Source organism: Sinocyclocheilus rhinocerous, unplaced genomic scaffold (genome assembly GCF_001515625.1).
Source record: "Sinocyclocheilus rhinocerous isolate Xijiao unplaced genomic scaffold, SAMN03320098_v1.1 scaffold2751, whole genome shotgun sequence".
Taxonomy (NCBI): domain Eukaryota; kingdom Metazoa; phylum Chordata; class Actinopteri; order Cypriniformes; family Cyprinidae; genus Sinocyclocheilus; species Sinocyclocheilus rhinocerous.
The window spans coordinates 211127-238237 of NW_015629988.1; the positions used below are offsets into that span (position 1 = coordinate 211127).

General features: G+C 36.9%; 1 protein-coding gene across 4 annotated transcripts in view; it reads right to left on the reverse strand.

The window, feature by feature from the left end:
- The window catches only part of nckap1 (NCK-associated protein 1), a 55221-nt gene that overhangs the window by 7000 nt on the left and 21110 nt on the right, over window positions 1–27111 (reverse strand). For all 4 annotated transcript variants that reach the window (XM_016551547.1, XM_016551546.1, XM_016551545.1 and 1 more), the window contains 23 exons: window positions 26641–26697; window positions 26399–26541; window positions 26229–26319; window positions 25971–26108; window positions 24980–25028; window positions 23959–24115; window positions 23740–23796; window positions 23421–23624; window positions 22487–22619; window positions 21130–21211; window positions 20738–20796; window positions 16626–16771; window positions 15910–16042; window positions 12965–13084; window positions 11929–12068; window positions 11468–11599; window positions 7231–7449; window positions 5607–5737; window positions 5365–5462; window positions 2555–2648; window positions 1346–1428; window positions 181–261; window positions 16–109 (listed from right to left, as the gene is read on the reverse strand). In XM_016551547.1, coding sequence (XP_016407033.1) covers window positions 16–109; window positions 181–261; window positions 1346–1428; window positions 2555–2648; window positions 5365–5462; window positions 5607–5737; window positions 7231–7449; window positions 11468–11599; window positions 11929–12068; window positions 12965–13084; window positions 15910–16042; window positions 16626–16771; window positions 20738–20796; window positions 21130–21211; window positions 22487–22619; window positions 23421–23624; window positions 23740–23796; window positions 23959–24115; window positions 24980–25028; window positions 25971–26108; window positions 26229–26319; window positions 26399–26541; window positions 26641–26697 — 2641 coding nt within the window. The remainder of the gene's footprint in view (window positions 1–15; window positions 110–180; window positions 262–1345; window positions 1429–2554; window positions 2649–5364; window positions 5463–5606; window positions 5738–7230; window positions 7450–11467; window positions 11600–11928; window positions 12069–12964; window positions 13085–15909; window positions 16043–16625; window positions 16772–20737; window positions 20797–21129; window positions 21212–22486; window positions 22620–23420; window positions 23625–23739; window positions 23797–23958; window positions 24116–24979; window positions 25029–25970; window positions 26109–26228; window positions 26320–26398; window positions 26542–26640; window positions 26698–27111) is intronic.

Consider the following 27111-nt stretch of genomic DNA (forward strand, 5'->3'; position numbering starts at 1 on the left):
TCTGAAATAACCTACCAGACTTCTGGGAAGACAAAGCCACTACCAGAGCAGGGTCGATCTCACAGGGCAGGCCTGCCGCAGAAGACAGCTCGTACACGTTCATGGCGACCTGAGAAAAGGGAGAATTTCAGGTCCAGCGGCCCATCGTTACTGCTGACAGCAAGTCTGAACGTCACCTACCTTCATGTCAGTTTCACGAGGAATGTGGTCTTTGAAGTCTTCCACGGAGCTCACCAGGAAGGGAATGTGGCAGGACAGCACCTGGAGAAAAGGACACATCTGTGATTGGAGCTCATTTGGGCAACGACGTCTTCGAACAAAAGAGTAGTTAACCATTTTTTTTTCTTTTTTGTCATTTACTCAACCTCACTTCATATTCCAGTGCTGTATTATTTTATTTCTTCCTTCAAACACAAAAATCAGAAGAATGTCTGAGATGCTCTTTTCCTTACAATACAATGGGACAGTGATTTACACCAACAAGCTTTGAAAAGCACAAAAAAACCTACATAAATAGAGTCTATATGACTTGTGCGCTACATTCAAAGTCTCATAATGTCATATACATATTTATGAATGTTTGTCAGTAAATTTCAATTATCATTTACTGAGAATCTCTTACTGTAGCTCTCTTTCACACTTACGCATATTCAAACTTGTCATGTGACACGTGACAACCAAACTGAAGCATCTTCAGGTGCCATATTTGAATAAGTTTTATTTTAGCATTATTTATATACTATTATAGTATTTAATAATTTGCATTAGGTTTCATTTTTATTTAAATTTTAGTTTTAATAAATGTATGTACTTTAGTCATTTTTATTAGGGTTTTATATATATATATCTTTCTTTCTATATTTCTAACTTAAATGTTTCAGTTAGTCGCCAAGGCAACAAGTTTTTCATCTAATATTTTTCTAATATTACAATATTTTACTTACATTCAACAAAAAAAGATTTTTAAAATGGTTAGTTTTAGTTAATGACAACACTGATTTAAATATATGAGAATGCAAATGAATGCAAATTTCATTACACAAAGACATTGCATGACTTCAGAATTTAGTGCATAAGTCATATGGACAACTTATTTTTTTGCTTTTTCTTCTTTTTGGAGCTTGGCAGTACAAATCATCATCCATGTGTACCGTATGAAAAAAAGCTTGGACATTTTACTTAACACCTTGTGCATTTCATGGAAACAATATTAAGCTAATTTAGGATTGGAATGAGCAAAATCTCAGATACGAGATGTACAGCATCCTTATGTTAAGCTGAAACGATGTCCATGTGAGTGTGGAGCGAGTCATGAAAGAAACCAGACGTCTGGATAACAACTCACATCTCTGAGAGCTTCCTGAGCCAGAGAACGGAACGACAAAATCACGCCGATGATGGTCATCCGTTTCAGCACGCTGTCAACCGCTACAGAAATAGAAGACAAGTCATATTAATAACATGCAAAAATAGGCAATTTTCTTCCTTTAGAACCACTAAAAATAGGTCTGCAGGTGGAGTGTATATGGGCCACATTCCTCAGACGGGATTTTTATTTTAATTCCTGCTCACATTTGAGCTCAGTAATCTGACTGTATGAGTACAAGCCATAACAAACAGCTCAAATAGCTCTGTGTAGAGGACCTGTCTGCAGTGAGGGGTGCCGGTGGGTGTTATTACAGCTCATACCATGACATTCCAAACAGCTACTGTCTAATACAGGGCTTCTCCACCTGCGGTGCATGGACATGACTGGAAACTTGGACATGACTTTCAATATTTACAACATCTAAATTGCCATTTTGATATTTTTGGAGTTTTATTTGTAATTTCTGACCTTGTCTCACAATATTAATATAGCTTTGTGCACGACTCTAAAATTATGTCAATATGTGAGCCACTTTGATAAGACATACAAAGCGAACAAATGCAGTTTGCTTTGTTTTTACATGCTGTTCATGGGCAGATTAATCTGAACTAGATCAGAGACCAGCAGAGAGAAAAAAACATGGAATGTATTTGATATACTACTACATTTAATATTATATTTATTCAATATCAGAAGAATTCAGAAGTTTATAAAGCATATAAGCAGAATAATATAATAATCATATGCAAATATACACTACCGTTTTTGAAAGAAGTCTCTCATGCTCACCCATGCCACATTTATTTGTTAAAAAATACAGTAATATTGTTAATTTTTAAAAAATAACCATTTCTATTTTAATATATTTTAAAATGTAATTTATTTCTGTGTTGGCAAAGCTGAATTTTCTGCATCATTACTCCAGTCTTCAAATCATTCTAATATGCTGATTTGCTGCTAAAAAAAAAACATTGCTTATTATCATTAATATTACAACAGTTATGCTGCTTAATATTTTTATGGAAACGGATACATTTTGTCCAGGATGCATTTGTTTTGTAATATAATAAATGTATTTTACTGTCAATTTATTGTATTTTGATCAATTTATTGTGTCCTTGTTGAATAAAAGTTTTTTTTTTTGGTATTATATATATAATTAAAAGTCCCACAACTGATACGCACATGTGAGCCGCTTAAAGAGTGCTGCCATATGGTCCGGCTTGTCGAAGCTGGTCCTCATCTGGGTCAGAACCTCCACATTGTCCACCACAAGTTTCTGTAAGGGCGATAAAAGACACTATGATGAAAAAGCAGAAAAATGATGCGAATAGATCTGAAGCAGTCTGTCCATCTTTCCAGAGGAGGACATCATAAGCTACCTGCACCTTTTAAGGAATTAAATTCTAATAACAGCATTTATGACAACTTTGATTACCAGAAAATCATTTTCATTTGAAAATCGAAACAAATGCTGTCGATTTAACTTAATTTTGAACCCAGAAAATTACTTTTAACGCCTAAACAGAACAATCTCGAACAGTAGCCGATTAAAGGCATGAAATCGCCTGAGACGGGAACTGCGAAAAAACGCAAGAGAACGAGTTTGCATGTCAACAAACGATTTGCGTAATTTGAGCTCTAAGAGAAAACATGTTCCGCGTTAAAGTCCTTTGGTGAACATGGTGCAGAATAGAAATGCAGAATAAACCATTTCACTCCACAGCTGATTGTGGGTCAGATAGGAAACTTGGTTCTTTTTCCCCCAAATTACTTTCAGCTGAAGGAGAGAGGTTTGCATGTTAGAACATCACTGACATGTGCCAAGCCTGTGTTCACACACTTGGTGGTGGTTGTTGCTCAAGAAACTTTTATAATACAGAGGGCTGTTTCAATTACATATATCACGCATTTGCAAACCTGCTGCCATTAATGAATGAAATGAAAGAAAAAAAAAAACAATATACAGATGAACTGCACAAGAAAAAGAAAAAAACAGTCCATTCCTTAATCATTGTGTCAGGGAGTGCAAACAATACACCATTCATACCTCATGAGGAAGGCTTTACCTTCAATGTAATCAAACTAGCATTTGGTTCAGGTTTGATCACAGTTCCCGTTAATTCATCATTGCTGACAGCAACTCAGAGTGAGGGGAAGTGCCACCTAAACTCTGTTCCCGGAAAACAGGCCCACGTGGAATCTGTGGCTGCAGTAATCCACAGAAAGCTCTTCATATGTCCACAAAATTGGAACATCCAATCATTCAAAAAGTTTTACACAACCTCTTGTGTTTTGGTTTTACATATTTGGATAATGTAATCATGTTTTACAAACATACTATATTGTCAGCCACGTTTCAAGGTCATGAGCTTCAACACATTATACCATGAAAAAAAAAAAAAAGACAGAATTTCATAGTTTTTCCTTAAATTCTAAAAAAAAAAAAAAAAAAAAAGAAAAAAAAAGGCCACAGATTCAGACAAGACCTCCCAGTAAGTCAAAGTGACTTTTTCCTAAAGAAAAAATAAAAAAATAATAATAATGAAATACATAAGCAAGCAAGTTATTAAAAAAGCCAAACTGATTAGGGTTGTGAACCTACACTGGTCTCACGTTTCGGTTCGGTTACGATTATCATGTCATCGATTCGGTTCAATTCGATATCACGATGCATCACAATGCATTGACAATGCACTGCATGCCTCAATTTTCAATTTTACTTCACATTTATACAATTTTGTCAATAAATACAAGCAGTCAGATATATGAACTGTACCTGACCTGGTTTCTTAAGTTAGTGGTATTACCCACTGCTAGGGATGTGACATTTGAACCGAGGCATCGGAGCTTGTGTCGAGAATAAATGGGTGTGCTAGATGAAGCCTCGATTCGAAGCTTGTGTTGTGTTGTTAATTGTCATAGAAATCACGTGACCAATGACAAATGAAGCTTCACTTTCTGTCCAGTCACGTGCGCGATTCACTTTGCGTGTCGAAATGTTCGATCCCCCAGATCTTACTTTATGAATAAGTTTTAATAAAGACTTATTCAGTTACATTTTAGATACCCAGTCAAATAAGTAATAAGAATACAAATTGTTTAAGGAAAATTCCATATTTTCACGTATGCGACAAATGACGTCAGAAAAGCGTCAGTACGTTATAATCGGTTATGGTCTATTACTGAACCGATACCGAATCGTCCTCGTCTGCATCGCGATGCATCGAAGAAACGATTAATTTTGACAGCCCTAAAACTGATGTTATCAAATAAATAAATAAATAAAAACATACTAACTACCTAAATAAATAAAGTTAATAAATAAATAAAACGAAAAAACAAAACAAAAAACTGATTGAGTCTGGGCCTGCCAGTGAGTCTAAGGGCGCTTTCACACTAGCACTTTTAGGTTCGATTGACGTCAGAGTTCGGTTCGTTTGGATGATGTGAACACTGTCTTCCGAGCTTGGGTGCATATCCCGCGAAACGTACCCGAGTCCACTTAAAAATTGTGGTCTGGGGAACGGTTCATGTGAACTCCAGTACGTTTCACTGCTGATGTGAATGCAATCGTACCAAATCGCGGAAGTGAACCACTATTAATGACATGTTATTTGATCAAAATGTGTGTTTCACTCACTTTCCTGACGAGCGTGACTGACGTGCTGCGAGCAGAAAGCTGTATGTCTCATTTCTGTTCGCCTTTTTGAGTTCTTTAGAGCATTTGCAGTACATTCGTAAGACGTAAGTGCCATTATGTACTGAAGATTTGGAAACATAACCAATGGTTCAAAAACATAAATATATAAAAATGAATAGAGCAACTATGCATTTTGCCGCCTTCTCTTGCGTCGTCGTTAATAAGCAACGGCGCAAGGCTGTCTCCAACAGAGAACTGTGCTTCAGAAACTCTCTCAGAGGAAGGCAAAGAAGTCAGAACTGTGACAAGCCTAATGATGTGACCTTTCACCTCAGAGACCTTTATCGCTCACCTTGAGTTCAGCCACCTGGGAGGAGATGTGCCACATGAGGCTCTCGCTGAGGAACTTCATCCCGTACGGACCCAGCAGCTCAGACAGGGAACGCATTTCTGAGAGAAAAAGACAAGAGCTTTCAGACGTGCTATGACAGTTTGAGTGTGGATATAATCACGTCCAGCTGAGGATTGTGTAATGTTTCTAAACAAGGAAACCCTTTATTCAAAGTGTCTTTGTGGAGTGCTTTTTCTCCTCACCAGATATGTCAGAATACTCCTCTGCATTAAAGGTGAGCTCATTCTCTGTGGGCAAGTTGACGAAGGCCTTCATGGCAGGAAAGTAAGCGATATGACCGTTGCTAACCTGCCGCAGTAGAGTCTCCAGATACCTGCACACAGATTAACACCAAACCAAATTTCATTATAAGACATCATAGGAACCTCTTTATTTAGCTATTATTTTTAAAGACTATTACAAAATATCACACAATTTTTCATCCATGTTTTAATTTAACTTGTTTGAACCTGTTATGAAGCCATTTGTTTGCCAAAAACATGAAATTAATTTTTTTAATATCAAATTGTTTGTTTTATAGACTAATTAAATTGCTAAAGTTTTACGCATCCATTTAATTTCCACCATTTCTGCTGGTGTAAATTGTATTAAATCGTAAAATACAGAAATCAGAAAAATTAAAACAGACGACACAATTTCTGAAAAAATAAAATGCAATTCATAGGGCCCTATTATTTTTAAAGAGTTACAATTTTATGAATTATTGTTAAATTGTTATGAACTTTTGAATTTTTTAATTATTAAAATGTAAATTAAACGATTAAAAAAGGAACCCACAAAAATTAAAAATAAGATTTCATACTGCCCTTGTTAATATACTTCAAAAGCATTAAATACTTTATTAAATAAGTTATTTACTGTTCAAGTTATAATTATATAACGGTTCAAGTTTAGTCAAGGCTTTGCATTAGGAGTGCTTGTTGTTGCTTCCTATGTAGAGTGCTCTAAATCGGTCACTTAAGAGGTTCTACTTCCGTTAGAATGTCTTAAGACCCCGATATACTTCAAACGAAATCGAAGAACGAACTGATATGATGTAATTTCGAACAAAATTCATCAGGCTGAAACAAAGTTTGTTTTGAGTTAGTTTCGGCAGTTCGAAACAGCTCACCAAAGCGAACTTTCTGGGGGAGTTCGTTTTGGCTCCTAAACACCTTTGAGCTACCACTGGTCCGTGGCGATTACGCAATTGGTGGGTGTATTCTTGAACTCCACCTTCTTTGACGTGCAATTTTTTTTTTCCCGGATCGTTTCTCATTCAACGGAGGTCAGGCAGGAGAACAACATCTTCATGTCACTGGCAACATAAATACACTGTGTCGAATACAATCGAATACGATCGCTCGCGGAGAGACTTTAAAGATTCAGAGAAAGCATTTAATTCCTAGAAAGAAATTGCAACGAAGCTTGGTGTCGACGACCCGGAGTTATGCAAAAAGCAACGTAGAGAAACATTAGATGCAGGTTTTCAAAAGCCATGAAAAGAATGAAAGGAAGGAGTAAAGATATAAGGTAGCAAGTACCAAATACATGTGTTTCAAATAAATGCGTCGCGACACATGTTTACATTAATCTACACCCCGCCTCCAGCAGCGCGGGGGAGTTGGAATGTTCAAAAACGGTATACCGTCGCTCAGCCTTTTCGAACTTCTTTTTGCCCGTAAACGAATAACGAAAACGAACTTGGTTTAAGTATATCGGGGCCTTTAGAAGGCAGCAGCCTATGCAGGGAGTATACTTGGTTTTGGAACAGAGCCATTCATCCTCACTCTGTGGCTATTCTGGAATGGGTATGTAGAGTCTCACCAGTTGGTGTAGAGGCTGGTGATGGTTGGTTCTCCGTGGCTGTCGAGGTGTTGGGTCTGCTGCAGCAGCACGTTGTTGAACACTCTAGTGATGTCAATCTGCACGTAATTCTCGATGGACTGCAGCACTGTCATGTAGGCCCGCACGCTGGTGAGCAGCTCTGATGGTTTGGCAATCTCCTGCGTGGCCTGGTTGTACATGGTCATCCCGACTATGGACCTAAAAGACAGTTACAGAAATGGTCAACAAGAATGAGTAACAAAAATGAACTGCCCCTACTTACTGAACAAACTGGTTAATATTTTATCAAAATGTATCCTTCTACACCTCAGCAAAAACATTTCGGCTGAAGTAATCAAGACCAAGCAGCAAGAAAAAAAAAAACATATAAAAATATAAATCAATCTAACTGAATAAACAATCCAATAAAAAATCCCAATGGATAAAATCCACTTCCTATCTTACATAATTTCCTACTAAATGTTCAGTTTCACTCAGAAATAGTTCCCATTAAAAGTCATTAAACCCAACATGAAATACTGCTTGCATCCCATTAAGTAATAAAGCTAAATTATATAAATGATAAACAATCAGTGCTATTTTAGCATCACAGAGATACTATTATAATTTTCAATTTATATTTTGAATTAGTTTATATTTTCGGTTTCATTTTAATTTTAGTTGATTCTGTTGTGCGTTTTTGGAATTTTCTAGTATATATATATTAGGGGTGGAACGGTTCAACTTACTCACGGTTCGGTTTGTATCACGGTTTTAGAGTCACGGTTTCGGTATGTGCTATATTTAGGGAAAAACTATACTGTCAAATAAAAATAATAAATCTAACTACAAGCAACAGCACAAATAAATACAAGAGTAAAGATACAAATAAAATAAACAGTGATTTTCTGTTTTTATTTTTTAGGTAGGTCTAACATTAGTTTTTAGGTACAGAAATTGAATAAAGTAATGAAATGTAAAACAGCATTGCATATTTCACTGTATAAATTAAAGATGAATCTTTATTAAAGTTACAAAAGCTATTCAATCAAGAGCAGTGAGTGATTTCTTTGTTGTTGCTGTTTGATTAATATTAAGAAAGTGCTGAAACTTTAAGAGAACGCACTGATCCAGTACGTTCAGCCGGCTATGTCTGCTATAGGATACTTACCAAGACGGGCATTTTGACATAATTTTTGTGTGAATTTGTCCATTTAAACACAATACTTCAGAGAGAGCTTAATATTTGCGCGTGTTCTGAGGCGCGGGTTTGTGTGCTTCGGATGAGCGCACGCAATCTTCTCACTGCACGCGCGAGCTCGTGTCCTCTGGCTCTTAAATGTTTAAACTGGCAAAGCGTAAATGAGTTTAGTTTAAAAACGATATCAACGTGTGCTGTTCAGGTCTCACCTGTGCCGAGCGCTATCAGCACCCGGGTGATGACGGAATAAATGACTGCTCTATACTGATATTCTAGCATACAGCATTCGCATTGAACAAGAGTAAATGGTTGAATTGAAGTTATCAAACACTAAATTCTAAATTAAATATAGATGAATCCATAAAGCTATGAGCGTGTGCCGGCGCCTTTGTGTGTGCAATTGAAGAGCACACGCAGCAAGCACAGTACCGTTTCCGTGCTCGTTTTGACTCGCGCCTGGCGCTGAAGCGGAACACGCGTCTGAAACATCTCGTTCTGCGACTGAATAAATGCACTTCTTGTCAAGAGAAAAAGTGACAGAAGCAGCAGTTGTGAGTGGGGTGGTCAACCCTAGCCCCGCCCCTGCATTAATTGCATTAAATATTTTTAACGCGTTAAACTGAAAAAAATAATCGCCCGAGTTAACGTGCTAACTTTGACACCACTAATATATATACATATATATATATATACATATATATATATATATACAGTGCCGTGAAAAGGTTTCTGCCCCCTTCCTGTTTTTTATTTTTTTTGTTTACATTTTTTTCATATTTGTCACACTAATAAGATTCAGATCATCAAACTAATTTTTATATTACACAAAGATAATGCAAGTAAATACAAAATGCAGTTTTTAAATGATGATTTCATTTATTAAGGGAAAAAAAGCTGTCCAAACCTACCTGGCCCTACGTGAAAAATTAATTGCCCCCTTCTGTTAAATCATGAACTGTGATTAACAACATTATTTCAGAAAGCCGAGTTAAATTTCACTAGCCACACCCAGGCCTGATTACTTCCAGACCTGTTGAATCAAGAAATCACTTAACTTGTCTGACAAAGTGAAGCATGCTTAAAGAGCAACACATCATGGCGCGATCTAAAGAAATTCAAGAACAGATGAGAAACAAAATAGTTGACATGTATCAGTCTGGAAAGGGTTATAAAGCCATTTCTAAGGCTTTGGGACTCCAGCGAACCACGGTCAGAGCCATTATTCACAAATGGAGAAAGCTTGGAACAGTGGTGAACCTTCCCAGGAGTGGCCGGCCTACCAAAATTACTCCAAGAGCGCCACGACGACTCATCCAGGAGGTCATAAAAGAACCCAGAACAGCATCTAAAGAACTGCAGGTCTCACTTGCCTCAATTAAGGTCAGTGTTCATGATTCAACAATAAGAAAGAGACTGGGCAAAAATGGCATCCATGGGAGAGTTCCAAGGAAAAAGCCACTGCTGACCAAAAAGAACACTCACATCGTCTCACATTTGCCAAAAAATATCTTGATTATCCCCAAGACTTTTGGGCAAATATTCTGCGGACTGATGAGGCAAAAGTTGAACTTTTTGCAAGATGTGTGTCCCGTTACATGTGGCGTAAAACCAACACAGCATTTCATAAAAAGAACATCATACCAACAGTCAAACATGGTGGTGGTAGTGTGATGGTCTGGGGCTGCTTTGCAGCTTCAGGACCTGGATGACTTGCCATAATTGATGGAACCATGAATTCTGCTCTCTATCAGAAAATCCTGAAGGAGAATGTCCAAGTCCGATTGAGATGCTGTGGCATAGCATTTTGTATTTATCTTTGGGTAATAGTAAAATTTGTTTGATGATCTGAATCTTTTAAATGTGACAAATATGCAAAGCACCAAGTCAAACTAGATTAAACTGAGAAATGTGACAGCGAGCCCCCATTTAAAATTTGGAGCACATTTTGACATTTTGATAAAGGCTTATGAAGACAAACAATTTTTTTCTTTGGAATAAAATGCCTCAATGAATCATTCACAGTAAGACCTGGACTATATGTTAAGAAAGTAAACATGGTCAATTTGGGCTTATGTGGTGTTGTTCGGAGAGCAATGGTGGCCACTATAAACAGATCCATAACCACAATGACCTGAATCAAGGCCTCTCACGGCTGAGAAGCATGGCCACATGAGGGGTTCACAGCCCAGGAGAGAGGGGCCAGCCAATGCATCCGCGTCAGAGTTTTGAATCCAACAGTGGAAAATACCTGTTATTCCTCGGCCTGATGTTTATTTAGTTGGACAAGCGCTATTCTGGAACTGTGTCAAAAATCATGCTAACCCAAACTCTCACCGCTAGTCCAATAAATTACACAAATCGAACAATAAACCCAAGAGGCTCTTTAAGCAGTTGAGTTCTCAGCTTAATTAATAAGGGAGAGCTGGACGACAATTTTCCTTGACATAAAACGCAACAGTAACTCTCCCCTATGAGGCAAATCAATATGATTGATGCTAGTGCGGAACAAGTGTGGATAGACCTCATCAGGAAGGGAGGACTGTGGGTAACGTAATAGATAAAACAAGCAGTGATGCATTTACGCAGGTAGCGGCCAAATTCACTCAGTTCAGGCTATTGGGATGTTTGTACTCACAGGATTCAGGAAAAAGTATCACTACCAACCATTTTTTTGTACATGTATAAAATTTTATGCATACATACACACACACACACATATAATATGATACAACAATACTTTTTAAATTTAATATATAATAAATGTAATATATAATACTATAAAATACTTAAAATACTAATACACACACACACACTTAGACAATCAGTAGAGATAGGAAGCCCCTTTTATTTGTGAACTAATTAATGAACTAGATTATCCAAAAATAGGCATTACCACATGGTTATACAATATATAATACCTTTTTTTTTCATAGAATGTCCAAAAATTCATAATTACCTAATAAAGTTACTTAAACCAAGATATTTTGGTCATTTCACCCAGTCCGGTAGTTTTATCAGGATGGTAGTCTTACTTACTTAGTGAAGCGGATCTCCAGGTGAGAGGTCAGGTACTCGCGTGGGGTGAAGGTGTGCTCCCAGACCATCATGTTGGGGACGTAGTTGATGGAGAAGCAGAGCTCTGACAGAGCAGTGTGCAGTTTGTCCAGACTGTAAAAAACAGACAGCAGCCTTAAAAACAAATTTCCTTCAGATTACACAGTCAATCAGGGAAAGCTTAACCTGCACAATAGCGCTGCTCACTATGGGGCCACACCGCTCCCAAACTGTTACTACTGCTCATGTGTGTCCATGACAGGCTTTAGGATAAATCCATTTTATATTTATAAGGAGGATCTGTTTGAATGTCTGCCGAATGTGAGGATAATACGGGTAAAGGCCTCCAGCAGGGTTTCGTTTAACACAGTGATTCTTTACTGGTAAGATCTAATAGGGTCGCAGACATGCCCTCATTGACGAAAACCATGTTCCATCCTTACTTGGTGACCAGGAGTCTGTTCTTCCTCATGCTCTCAACACCAGGCTTCTCTCTCTCCGGTTCACCCTTCTTCCCCGTCTGCTTTTTCGACTTCTTGTTCACGGCCTGACTGATGGTTTTGGCACAGTGTTTTGGCAGTAACTGTGCAGAAGAGCAACAGGAAAAAGCCCCTTTTTAAAGTCAACATGAAATCAAAATTGACCCTATTTACTCACTGACCTTAAGTTCCTGGTAATATTGTGCACAATTCATCAGTGCATGTTATTTTAAATGTGCGTTTAGAGTTGGGAATAGAAAACTCTTAAATTTTTCTTAAAATACCAGAACTGAATGATTTACATACTAAAATAAAGAACCATGGCAAAAGAAATTGTGAGCTTGATTTGTGAGCCTACAGCCTGAACAAGATGTAATGAAAGATTGGGTGTCGGGAAATAATAAAGCCCATAAATAGCTATATTTCTGTTGCATTATCTGCACGAAAAAACAGAAACATTCAGCATTGCCAGTGTAGTCTGACTCATGAACAAATGACTTTTAAGAGTTGATCCATCCTAATGAATCAATCAAAAAGACTCAACACAGTCTCAAACTCATGAGACTGAATCAGTTTGAATCAATGAATTGGTCACAGTCGCTCTTGAATGACTGAATCACTTGTCTTCAAATTAACAAGTAAATGTGACTTCCACAGTCCAGACAAGAGCAAAGCGGGAAGTGACTTATGAGCTGCTGTCCTGTTTGCTTACAACATGACGATAACACTCACCAGAGCGGAATGAGAGTAAGTTTATTCATTAAAGCTGACCGTATGTCATCGAATCAGTGCTGTCAACTGTGTCCAGGAAATCAATCACGGTTTAATTTCATTGTGATGATCTTATTGCAAGGGAATGGAACATTCCTGGTGAATCTGCAGAACTCTTTGTAAACCCAGTTAAGTTTGTTAAAATCCCAGATATGACATGGAAAATTCCAGAACTCCCAAAAGTCCCTCTGTGTTTTGGCAGCGCTGAAAGCGTGTGTGCGTCACTGACCTGGTCGCTCAGGGTGCACTGCTCTGTGCATATGTCTGTGATGAGGTTGCGGGCTTGCTTGGCCATCTCATCCAGGAACATGTTGCAAAGGGACAAGCTGCGGTCTCCGATGTGGTGCCTCTGCAGGGAGGGACAGATAAAGCGACATTAGTGGAGATTTCCCTCAGTACAACACCAATGTTAAGCTAGACTTTTGATTTACAGTATAAGGTACGATTCAGTATACATTTAGTATGGGCAGTGTGAAGCTGTCAATGAATCAAGTGTCATTTTTGCGCCACAAACAGAATTGCAGTTCTATTTGGTTCTGCTACAGGCACAGAAAATATATCATTTACCTTTAGTATCAGCTGTAAATAACAATACGGCTCAACTGGCCACCTGTTACAACCATCTGTAAACAAGGCCTTAAACTGGCAAACAACCACCCAATTAAACAGGATGGGGTCATCTGATGGATGCATAAACAGATTTTGAGTGGTGTTTAGGGGCAGGTCAATCTGAAATGGCCTTTAACTTCACACACATAGACATACGTAGATATATAGTTTAAAAGTTTCAAGGGTACGATTTTTAGGGTAAGAAATGAATGTTTAGTTCCAGCAAAGACTTCTACACTTTTAGACTTTGTTCTTTTGAACTTTCTATTCAGCTTGGCCAACACAGAAATTGCAAAACAGCTATTTAAAATTGTAATGCTATTTCATTATATTCCTGTTTTACTGTATCAAATCAATGCAGCCTTGCTGTGCATAAGACTTCTTTCAAAAATATTACAAGAAATGACCCCAAACTTCATTCATTTGAATAAATGAAATTACTTGAATTATTTGGACAAGGGTGGAGAAACACCTTATTTGTCAGCATGCCATCTGAAAATGGTCCATGAGTGATCCATGGGCATGCTGTCAAGAGGCTGAAACTACTCCAACATAAGCTGCTCAGGTGAATTTGGCTCACAGTGAGGTGCTGTTTGTGACCCGTCCATGTGTAAGTGAGGCTCTTTGTTATGGCCCAGCTGGTCTCGTCGCCTCAACTCCCTCCCCAGAGCAAACAGTGCAAACTCTCTAAATTACTAATGAAAAACAACCTTTGCCCCTATGTGGAGCCGAAGCCTCCGCTCCTGCACCGTTTTGACGAATCCCAAACATCACGGAGAAGGCCGGTCCTTCTTCACGCCAACCAAAATTGTCATTAAAAGCTTTGGTGGCTCAACTCAGATTTGATGAGTGCTCTCATCATCCGTTCATAAACCCAAATATTCTGCCACACTCTTCGTGGGCATCCGAGGGGAAGAGTCGGAGACGGTGCAGGTTGGAAATAACACATCTATCCGACGTGATGCTGAGGCTAACCTCTGTTGAAGCGCCGTGATCTTTTGTTGTTTCTCTAAACCACTGTAAAAAGTTTTCTGTGCGAGGATGGAAATATTCTTGGAAACTTTTAGTGCTTTTCCAACATAAATAAAGCTTGCAGCTGTCCAAAGCTGTGTGGAGTGGACATAGGAGGAAGACCATTTCAGAGACATGCTGAGAGAGGGAGTTTCATGTTTAAATAAGGGAAACCCAAGCCTTCTATGGCTCAATAAATCTCTTTTATTCCTCTAAGTGCTCTCAGACAGCTCAATGTTCAGGCCCCGCAATGACATGAGAACTCTCATTGTGCTGTTTGTTTTGTCCACCAATTAGTAGAGAAAATGTGGGTTTATTTACCAAATTAAATTGGATATTGGAGGGTACGATGTTTGGCAGGAACAAACACTTGGTGAATGTGCCGGCCGTATACCGGCGGGGGGGAAAACAGGAATCTGTTGTGCTCCTCATGTGTGCGGAGGGGCTTCCATATGCCCCCGGGGAGCCTGGGTAGCTGCACTGGCGTATGGTTCAATTACAGATTTAATAAATCATGCTTTTCAGCATTTGGTTTTCTGTACACATCCCGATACATGGACCACAGCGTTCAATACTGCGTGTTGGGACATTCCAGCTCTAGTAAACACGTGGAGCCTTCCGGATTCACAGTACGACTCCATCCTGAACCCTCGCATGGGTTGCGGCTAAGCCGTGGCGAGAACCGACGGAGAAAAGATCTTTTCCAAACTCCTCTTTTCAAAAGTAACACTGACCATATTCACTAGGGGACATTCACAGACACATAAAACACATTTTTTTCCAAAAACACAGAGTCTGCATAGAAACTAAACCGGAGATTTCAGGACAAGGCAAATAGAATATATAACCTGAACAAATTAAATAAATTAACTGTGAACTGATTTATAATAGACAATTAAAGCAATTACACAAGGCTAAAAATGGACATTTATCTCAGTACAAACTAGGGCTGGATGATAAACTGATTATTCACAAAAAATCTGTGATGAGTATTTCAATTAATTGCAATGATGGAAGTTTAAGATCTTATATACTTAAATATCAAACACATTTAGTCCTTACAAGTTTCATTAATTTCAATCAATCCCTGCAGAACCACATATGACATTTTTCATTTAGGTAAAAATAAATGTATATAAATATTGTTTAATTTTATATTGGTGCCTATAAAAAATTATTATATAGAATAATATATTGTGTTTATTTAGCTAAACATTTTTAGAAAACTTTTATACTGTATTTTACTTGCATTAAAAATTCTGAATCCACAAATGACAGTTTCAGAACCAGTACATTAAATTAGAGACATATATTTAATATATACGCAACATGTGAAAAATGTCATAATATATGATTTTGTACATAGTGAGAATTTTTTTTTTAAAATCAAACAATTTAAATCATCCAACAATTTGATTAAACCAAAGCCTTGTCATCACTGATATCTACAAACAATTTATGAATCACTGTTCTCAGATCAGGTTACTGAAGTGAATCTGACATTTGTACTCCTCTTGGGGCCTTTTGGACTGATTCCAGGTCAGTGTGACTCACCTCTTCAGGGCAGAGCTCATGGGTGCAGCTCATAAAGTGGGTGCAGAGCAGAGGGAAAGAGATGGAGTATCGAGACTGGGACGGCAGTTCGAGACACTGCTGGAACATCTTTTCAAAGGCACGGCTGTAAAAGCTATCAGAGACAGAGAAAGAGAGAGAAAATGGGCTGCCAGTTCACTTCATCGCCTGGTACAGTCATATCTAATCAGTTGAACGAACGCCCCTGTCCGCTTTCCACCCGGCATGAAAGAGAAATATCGAAAAACAAGAGGCACAACAGACAGTTGCTATGGCCTTCTGAGAACAGATATGCCTTCTGCCAATTGTGGAGCTGGTTAGACACTGTTAGACAGTGTTTCCTGCGCCATTGCTGAATCGACAGCGTCACGGCAAAAAGGAATCATATTTTGCCCAAGTTATGAGCTTACAGTCTGAATTAAAACGCAGTTAGTTAAAAAAGTCTGGGTACCGCAAAATAAAACAATTTTGCATCGTCTTTGCAGGCTGCATGCAAAAATAGGCAACTAGCCTAAATGAATAAAAATAACTAAATTGGTCAAAAATTCTAATTTTCAAGTTTTAATTGATATAACACCATTCAATGAACCTGCAGAGCATTTTCTGACTTCTACAGCCACTTTTTGCCTAGTCAGTGTGTACTTTACCACATTAATGTAATATCTTTGAGTTATCTTTTCTCTAACGTTAGGTCATACCAGAACATGGAAAGGTCAGAAGTCTCCACAAGCATCTCCACCAGAGAGTCCACCATCTTGGTGTGGAAGATGATGGTGTTCATCATTTTTCCCAGCTCCCTGTGATCTGCCAGTCCTAGCGAGGCCTTGGACACGCTGGTGTAAGCCTAAACACAAAGAAAGACATCATCGTTAGCATTAATCTTTAAAGTTCATTAATTATTCTGACAACTTTTCGCAATCTGTTCTCAAAGGCTGAGCTTGGTGGGCTTGATTTCCATGAGCAAATCCTCGAGCAAATGAAGAGCATCGAATCAGATTGGAAACTGGACCAGGGCAGAGTCTGAAGAAAAGTGTGGTTTGATGTTTTACCATATCATTAACTTCTGAGAAGGCTTTCTGGGAAATATTTTTGTAAACTTAATACTGTTGAACCAGACAATGTCCAACCAACACAATTTCCTCTCTTGCATTCAAGATCAAATGAAGACAGTATGCAAAACAGATTCTCTTTGGTGTTTAAGTAAAAAAAAAAAATTTTTTTTGCAGCGAAACAGCTGTGCCAGTCAGTGCGTTCAGCCTTTGGACAACTTGAACATAAGAAGTGTGAGAAAACTCAAGCAAAACAAGGACTGCACACGCCCTGCGCTGGCTTTCATCATCCAAAGATCGGCCAATTCAAAGAACGCGGCATGCCAGGATGATGCCACATGACATTCAGCAGGTGCTAAACTCACAAAGCTTGTGGTTATGGAGTCCGGGGAACGACAATAAACATATCGTACAGCACTGAAGTCCACTGTGGAGTAGAAAAAGTATTGAAAAACAGGGCTTATTTTTAGATGTACATTTGCAGACGGCTGCTGGTAGTTTAATCGGCCATAGCGATGAATAGGACCGCACCTTTGGAAACGCAGAGGCCAAATGCAAACGAGCAGACATGAACTGAGTGAACCGTTAGTTGTTATAGACTGGCAAGTGCTATCTCAACAACCGGGCCATTACACAAGAGGAAAGCATGCTAAATTTAAAGTGCCCCTATTATGGGTAATGAAAGGTTCATATTTTGGTATTGGCAGTCCCCAACAACAGGTTGACATGCATGCAAGGTCAAAAAACACTTTCATTGTCTTATAATATGCATTTAATCTTACTTGCTCAACGACTGAACTGTTTCAATGATTCAGAGTCGACTCTTTCTTTTGAGAGACAATAACTTTATACACGGTGAACTTTCAGATTTGAAACTTTGCAGGATGTTTTCATTCACTTGAGCTGTGTTACACACTGCATGAAAGGTAATTTTCAAAAATCCATAATAGGGGCACTTTAAGGAGAGAAGAGGGCATCCCTGCTTAGACAGCAGAGTCATGGCAGCTCTTCAAACTAACTTGCTGCTATCAAACCTGGAGGAGTAGTGACTGATTCTAGACATTTATACATATCCATGGCATTTTATTTAAAGTGAAATTGGTTTCCTTCACTAAAGCAGTCATAAGTCATAAGTTTAAACAACCAGCTACGCTCTATTTGACCCTTTTTCTAACTACTATTTTTACACTACTGTTCAAAAGTTTGGGGTTGGTAAGATTTTTAAAAATGTTTTCAAAGTCTCTTATGTTCTGCAGTTATTTGTTTAAAAATACAGTAAAGACAATAATATAATTGAAATATTATTACATTTGAATTGTTTTCTATTTCCATATACAACAGAATAGAATAGCAATAAATACATAATTTTTTGTAACATTATATACGTCTTTACTGACACTATGGATCAATTTACTTGCTGAGTAAAAGTATTGATTTCTTAAGTATTCATTTGTTTTTTCGAACAATAGAAGACAGATGGAAAATATCATTCTGCAAAAAATTTATTTCAGTAATACGGTTTAAAAAATACTAAATTACAGCAATAAGAATTAAAAAAGAACCACCAATAACAATGGGAATAAAATTTAATTAAATCAAAACAAATAAACAGAAAAATAATAAAAAAAATTAATAAAGTTACAATGATTCATTTCATTTTAAAAATATTATTTGTATAATTTTATTATATATATATTTATTTTAATTTTGGGGAAAATTGAGACTTGGACATGTTTTAGTGTGATTCACCTACATATCTGAACATATATATCCACCCACCCACATCTGTCAACAGCCTCACACACACTCAGTTGCTCTAGAGCTGACTGTTTAAATCCTTGAATTTGTTTTGTTCTGGTAAACTGAGAGCAGTCTGAGTTCAAGGCCTTGCAGTGAATAAACACTGCTGTTATTAGGGCCGATTTGTTTTTGTGGCCATGTGAAAGAGAGGACTCTGGCTGCGAAAAGAGCGAAGGAAAGTGGGAAAGGGCTCAAACACAGAAAACTGTTGTTCAGCTGTGAGAAATGTTCACATTCTGCTGATAGCAGTTTCTCCTGCTGAAAAGGTGAAGTGAAACCCTCCTGTGTGAAGAGGTTCAAGCCTGCTTTTGAAGCTATCTCCTGGGTTCAACACAAGTTAAGTTCGTTTTGTGGGATCTGTGGCATTACCACAGGAAATAATCTGTCCAAAAAAGCAAAAGTTGTGGTAACTAATGGAAGTGGAATAAACACACTGGTTCAGTCATATAAGATGGCGTAAGGCAAGTAAAGTGTGACAGAATTATTTACTGAACATGTCCGTGTAAAGTTACATGGAATTTTTTAATATCATGACCACATAATGTCAGTAAACCAGGCAAATTTAATTTGACACTGGCAAGGTTACCAGAGAGGAAGTGGTTAGATAAAGCAACTTCCACCAAAAGGAATTGCATCAGCAATGCACAACAAATTCAGCCAAAAAATGTAGACAATATTACAGCTTAAATAATAAATAGGTTTAACATTGTAAATGTTCTTACTAACACTTTGGATCAATTTAATGCATTCTTGCTGATTAAATGTATCTATTCCTTTAAATTTGGGATGGACCACTTGTTTTGTGGAACATATGGAAGACAGATGGATATATGAATATATATTAATATATACTTATTGAAGTACAGTTAAAAAGTACTAAATTGCAGCAATATAAATCTAAACATAACCACAAGTAAAAATAGAATTAAATAAATAATGCATAAATTCATCTACATGAGAATAAATAAATGGGTTTAACTGAATATTTAAAATGTAAAAGGTTCCTACAAATGAATACCTTAGTCATTCCTATTACTATTTTTGTATTATTTTATAAAGAATGCAAACACATAGATCAATTTAAAACGGATTAGATATTTTAGAGCTGAATATAATAAGAAAAACATACATTTACTTATAATAAAATGGCAAGATATTATTAATATCCATTATTTTTTAAGACCTGCAAAGCAAAATTTTGAAATAATCAGTGCCCAGTAATAATTCTGAAATATTTCCAGGTTTTCCATGATCATGTAAGGGTTTTAAATAAAACTGCAAGTATGTTACAAAAAAAAAAAAGAATATGGCAATTGAGATCATGCCTCAATTTCAGTTGATAAAGCTTCGCTTATGAACCGAGAACATTCCTTTAAGGAAGAGTTCAAACGGCTTCTCTGCTGTGGGACTGGGCAAACCAACACACAGGAAACGCATCTGAGAGCAAGCTGGACCATCCCAAAGCCTGCAGTCCAGATCCATTTGAGGTCCACACACACTCACAGCCCCTCAAAAATCACATGAACAAGCTTGTCTCTCCATCTCCGCTTCCATTCCCACCCACCCACATGCGTATTCCACAGAGACGAAGTCTGATTTATTTGAGCCTGGATGAAAGGCGCAGGCTCTTCTTGAATAATCAGAGCTTCAAAAGAACAGCATGCATTGTGGTTCATTTCTAAGTAATTCCGAATTAAGCCATTTTTCATACAGCATGTAAAAATGTTGCTTTTATTCGGAAAACAAAGGATAAGCAAACTTTTGCAACAAACATTTGCCAGCATGAAACTTTTTGTTGTTTTGCATCTCAAACTGTGAGAGCATTAGTTGCTTTATGTTAACCGGCATCTGCTAATTAGTAAGAGGGAAGCAGAGATAAGAGCTGTTAATAATGTCTGATTAGGATCAGAGGAAGCAAACACCATGTATTGACCCAGCTCAAATGACTGCGATCATCTTACCTGCAGTCTAAACCAGTCCAGCCTCAACCCTCTGAAATCAAACACTTCCCCATCTTCAACTGCAATACACACACCCAAACAAAGTTAGTTATTTTGTGATACCGTGCAAACAAAAAGGGACATTAGAGATGCTATATCACAAAAAAAAGTACACCAGGTACTAGATTATGCAAAATTTGCCCAATGACCTTAATTATTTAATATATAACCCACTTTTTTAACTTATGCAAAAATAATGATTTTGTAATCCATGCCGTTACCATTAAATTATATGATACAAAGATAATACATATTATAAAACAAGTCAATAAATATCTAGACAAGGGACATCAATTATGATTTCATGTTTTTAGGCACATTATATGAATGTTTAAATAAGAGAGGCTCACTACCTTGTTTAACACTGAGAGAGGTCATCGTGTTCACGAAGGACGACATAATAATGGACTCATCCTCTGGGCAGACAGACAGGTTCTACAAGGGAGGAAGACATGGGGATTTTATCATTCGCGTGTGTATTTTAAAATGAAAACACCATGACGAGCAAGTCTAGCTCCTGATTGGGGTCTCAAAGATAAATCACAATACTAGTTCTCCATCTAGTGGTGAAGTTTGTGTATTTCGCCCTTATGTTCTTCTAGACGCCCTAGGTGGGATCCTGTGAATGATTCATAATGTGACTAATGTTCATGTCTGAGCCACCCAACCGCACATGACTGATCCTCATCTCATGAGAGCACTACAAATAACAACTGCTCTCATAAGCACGTGTAACTGATCTGTGTCCTTTCTTTTAGTGCAGTAAGAAGGAAATGGATCCATAGAGCAGACAGTCTCACCTGCACTAGCTCATTGAGCACCACGGCATCAAAGCCGGACAGGTACTGCACATAGTACCTCTGCATCACCGGGCCGTACTTCCGCACATGTGCCCTCAACTCCTCCATGTAAAAGATCAGCTCTGCGATGTGCCTGAGAAAACAAGCAAGAATGAAGGAAAAAAACAGCCTTGGTTTATAAGTAGTTTTCCTATTCATTTTCTCCATAAAGACTTGAAAAAGCATGCAAAAAAACAACAACTAGGATTGGTCCTAAGCTGTAAACCAAATCAACTGGCTCCAAGATGAAACACAAGACTTGAAAAATAAAAAAAGATGTTAATGAAATTAATTAATTACTCATCCCATGATACTGTTATGACCAAAGATGGTGTCAGGGTGTAACATTACAAATGATGTAAAAAATAAATAAATAATTTGCTGAATGATTTAATCAAATGAAGTGTCGTTATTGTTAAAACTAAAACTATATATATATAAAAAATAAAAAAAAACTTAAAAACGTAAATGAAAATAAATGTTGCCTTGTCACCTAACTAAAACAAGTTTAAACTGAAGTACTAAAATTATTAAAACTTAAATAAAAATAAATAAATAAAAAATAGAAGAAAAAAAAAATCACTAATAAAAATACTAAAATGCTAACAAAATCACAATACTAGTTCTCCATCTAGTGGTGAAGTTTGTGTATTTCGCCCTTATGTTCTTCTAGACACCCTAGGTGGGATCCTGTGAATGATTCATAATGTGACTAATGTTCATGTCTGAACCACCCAACCGCACATGACTGATCCTCATCTCATGAGAGCACTACAAATAACAACTGCTCTCATAAGCACGTGTAACTGATCTGTGTCCTTTCTTTTAGTGCAGTAAGAAGGAAATGGATCCATAGTGCAGACAGTCTCACCTGCACTAGCTCATTGAGCACCACGGCATCAAAGCCGGACAGGTACTGCACATAGTACCTCTGCATCACCGGGCCGTACTTCCGCACATGTGCCCTCAACTCCTCCATGTAAAAGATCAGCTCTGCGATGTGCCTGAGAAAACAAGCAAGAATGAAGGAAAAAAACAGCCTTGGTTTATAAGTAGTTTTCCTATTCATTTTCTCCATAAAGACTTGAAAAAGCATGCAAAAAAACAACAACTAGGATTGGTCCTAAGCTGTAAACCAAATCAACTGGCTCCAAGATGAAACACAAGACTTGAAAAATAAAAAAAGATGTTAATGAAATTAATTAATTACTCATCCCATGATACTGTTATGACCAAAGATGGTGTCAGGGTGTAACATTACAAATGATGTAAAAAATAAATAAATAATTTGCTGAATGATTTAATCAAATGAAGTGTCGTTATTGTTAAAACTAAAACTATATATATATAAAAAATAAAAAAAAACTTAAAAACGTAAATGAAAATAAATGTTGCCTTGTCACCTAACTAAAACAAGTTTAAACTGAAGTACTAAAATTATTAAAACTTAAATAAAAATAAATAAATAAAAAATAGAAGAAAAAAAAAATCACTAATAAAAATACTAAAATGCTAACATGAAAATGGAAAATATAAAAATAAAAGCGTATTCAAAATATGAATATATACTATAAACAATTAAGCTAAAATATATTAAAAAAATTTTGTTAATTGAAATAAACCTGAAATAAAATATTAGAATTAGATTAAAAACTTGGCAAATAACCAAAATGTTATTTTGGTTTAGAAAACTAGGAAAAAATTAGGAAAAAGACCAAAGTGTGGCATAAAGACTTTTTAAAGAATAGATTATATATTTTTTTAAAAATCAAGATTGAGTGTTGAGATGTATGAACTGGATTTACTTGTCAATAAAGTCATCTGTGCTTTTCTTTTGGATGTTGTCGGCGTGTCTGAGCAGCCAAATGATCTCATCACGGGCGAAGGAGAGAGCCATGAACACAAACAGAGCCTTGGGACCCAGTAAGCCTGGCTGGTCCGCCAGCACTGTAGCGAGCTCTTTCAGGGCAGATCTCAAGAACTTGCGGCGTTCTCTGTGCATGGAGCCCCTGGATGAAAAAAATATAGATACAGCTGTTTTGGTTTGGTATCTTCAGAAATACCAAGTTACCACTTGCACCTTTATTAGAAATTACTTTATTTTTTATCCGAAGTACTACTTACGCATGTGACAGAGCAGATTCTTTGCATTCACGGATGTCATTGACACGTTTGTTGTAACTGTAAAAGACAGAGAAAACAAACACATCAACATCATTATATGCTTTATATGAAAAGCATGAACCACATTTTGATAATTAAAACATTACATTTATGTTACGCACAATATGTAAACTAATTATAGAAAACGTGAGAATGTGTTTGCCAGTAGAAATGGCTGACCCGCGAATGTTTACAAAGAGATCCTCGGCAGATTTGTGAATGTGGAACACCTCGTCCCTGAACAGACAGAGACAGGAACTGCTCTGAAGAGCTAACTTCCACAGACTGAGAGCTGCAGGGTCACTGCTCAGAGCCGCGTGACACAAGATGAACCCGACTAGGACAGAGAACAGAAAGACATCAATATATCTTATATACCACATACACTATTGTTACATACAAAGACACTTCCTGTCAATCAGTGATAGGTGTAAAAACTAGGCCCATACAGAATCTGTGTCCACAGAATTGGAACGAGAGTTGTTCACAAACATTGTTAAATATTGCTTAATTTGATGATGCTTTAATAGATTTATTACATTCTGCAGCTTCCTCAAAATAAGAACAGAAAGTGTGTGGACAAAACAGATTCCATTTGGGCCAGTTAAAAATTGAACCACATCATGTAAATGCAATACTACAATATTTAAACAATTATTGCTTTCCTTAAATCTGAGATGTAACCATATAACAGCATTCACAAGAAATCTCACTTTGGTAACACCCATGCATTTCCAGAAAGGAAGTAATTCCAGAGGCAGAGAAAATCACTACATTTTGATGAAAAATTAAGACATTCGCATCACATTTTAAATTAAGATGCACAGAGGAATCATACAAAGTATAAATAAGACAGCAAAAAGTGTCAGTTTTAAATGTCATACTGTCTTTAAAAACAAACTTACAGACAATCCATTTCTCCAAAGTGGAACCACATCATGTAAATGCAATACTACAACATTTAAACAATTATTGCTTTCCTTAAATCTGAGATGTAACAACCATATAACAGCATTCACAAGAAATCTCACTTTGGTAACACCCATGCATTTCCAGAAAGGAATCACTACATTTTGATGAAAAATTAAGACATTCGCATCACATTTTAAATTAAGATGCACAGAGGAATCATACAAAGTATAAATAAGACAGCAAAAAGTGTCAGTTTTAAATGTCATACTGTCTTTAAAAACAAACTTACAGACAATCCATTTCTCCAAAGTGTCCAAGGACAGATATTCACAGGGCATCTGAAACACAAAGACCAGCAGAATACATCTGATCAAATAAACAACGTTCAAAAATCCAATACGAGTCACTGGTTTTATTTCATTTTCGTTTTACTAATTTTAGCACTTAAACTTATTTCTGTTATACATCAAGATACAATTTTTTTTTAAAGTTTTCCATCCTCAGCTTTATTTCAATTACTGAAAATTATTAATTACAACACTGGCTTGTGCCCCTTATTTTTAAGCATCGTAAGATGCTGTTTAGGGCTCTTTTAAACAGCTTGATGATACTTAGTTTTGGCCAGAATCAAAGGCAAAACCGCTGACATTAGTATACACTATGCGCTTATTTGCTAACTGGTTTGTGAGCTTAGCAACATGCTTTCATCAGACTAATCAAATAAACAACGTTCAAAAATCCAATACGAGTCACTGGTTTTATTTCATTTTCGTTTTACTAATTTTAGCACTTAAACTTATTTCTGTTATACACCAAGATACAAATTTTTTTTTGTAAGTTTTCCATCCTCAGCTTTATTTCAATTACTGAAAATTATTAATTACAACACTGGCTTGTGCCCCTTATTTTTAAGCATCGTAAGATGCTGTTTAGGGCTCTTTTAAACAGCTTGATGATACTTAGTTTTGGCCAGAATCAAAGGCAAAACCGCTGACATTAGTATACACTATGTGCTTATTTGCTAACTGGTTTGTGAGCTTAGCAACATGCTTTCATCAGACTACTGGAATAAACAGAGTGCATTCATTTTGGCTTGTGTGCTTCATGTGAGGAACTCATTTATATGGTGTGCATGAGAGGCTGTTAGTGGAGTTGTTATCCATGAAGAGAGTATCAAATCTATCTCTTGCCATGATGGTTAGTAAGATAGAATAAGATACTATGACTGTAGGTTTTTTGACTGTTTACAAAAACAATTAAGGACTACAGCGAATCCTGACCGTGTCGGACTGAGCTGGGTTAAGCATGGTACTGGGAGCACTAATCAAACTGAGCAGCTGAGCATTCCTCCACTGATCTGCAGACAGATTCCGGCGTGGGTACACCATCTGCAGGGAGACCAGCGCATCTTGCAGCGACTGTCAAAAACAGAAAGAGAAGTAGGCAGAAAATGGCAGAGAGCTCGGGTTAAAACATGTCCTCCATTTGAGATGGGAAACAGAATAATAGGATTTTCTCTCATTGTAGCAGATTTTTACTTTTCCATGAGGGACAAACTCCTCCATCATCTTTTTCAGTGGGTTCTCATAGTCCACAATCATCTGTCCAAGCCTGGGATATTCTCGATCACTGAACAAGAAACATCACACAATACTCAGACCTCAGCAGTATGCGGCTTTACATAAGATGCTATTTTTATATGTATTACCTTGAACCATGTGTCATTTCGTGGGCATAGTTGTAGAGGCCGATTATCGCTTTGCGCTCCTCAATCCGAGAAAGCAGCATCATCAGGTTAGTGTATGTCACCACCAAATCCAGGTAGTTCTTTGTTAGGTCAAAATTTACAGTCTGCATTGTGGAAAAAAGACACTTTGTTATACATCTGCCATGTCACTGAACAAAAAATTCAAAAGATATATAATGCTGATTGCCATTCATTCAACTCACAATGTCAAAGAAAACTTGACAAGCGTCAACAGTGTTTAGAAGTTCACAAACATGGTCCTGGAGGAACAGGAAAGCACAAACATTTCAGGTTTAATAGACCCTCAATGTGTCTTTTATCAAAAATAAAAAAGATAAAAATATACACAAATGTATGATTTTGTATTATTTCACTTAATAAACAGTATATTCAATATTAAATAGTACTATATAGTTACATTAAATTACAGGTTAAAATAAAATATAAATATTAGATGAAAACCTTAAAGGGGTCATATGATGTTGCTAAAACAAAAATATACACAAATGTATGATTTTGTATTATTTCACTTTATAAACAGTATATTCAATATTAAATAGTACTATATAGTTACATTAAATTACAGGTTAAAATAAAATATAAATATTAGATGAAAACCTTAAAGGGGTTCATATGATGTTGCTAAAAAGAACATTATTTGGTGTATTTGGTGT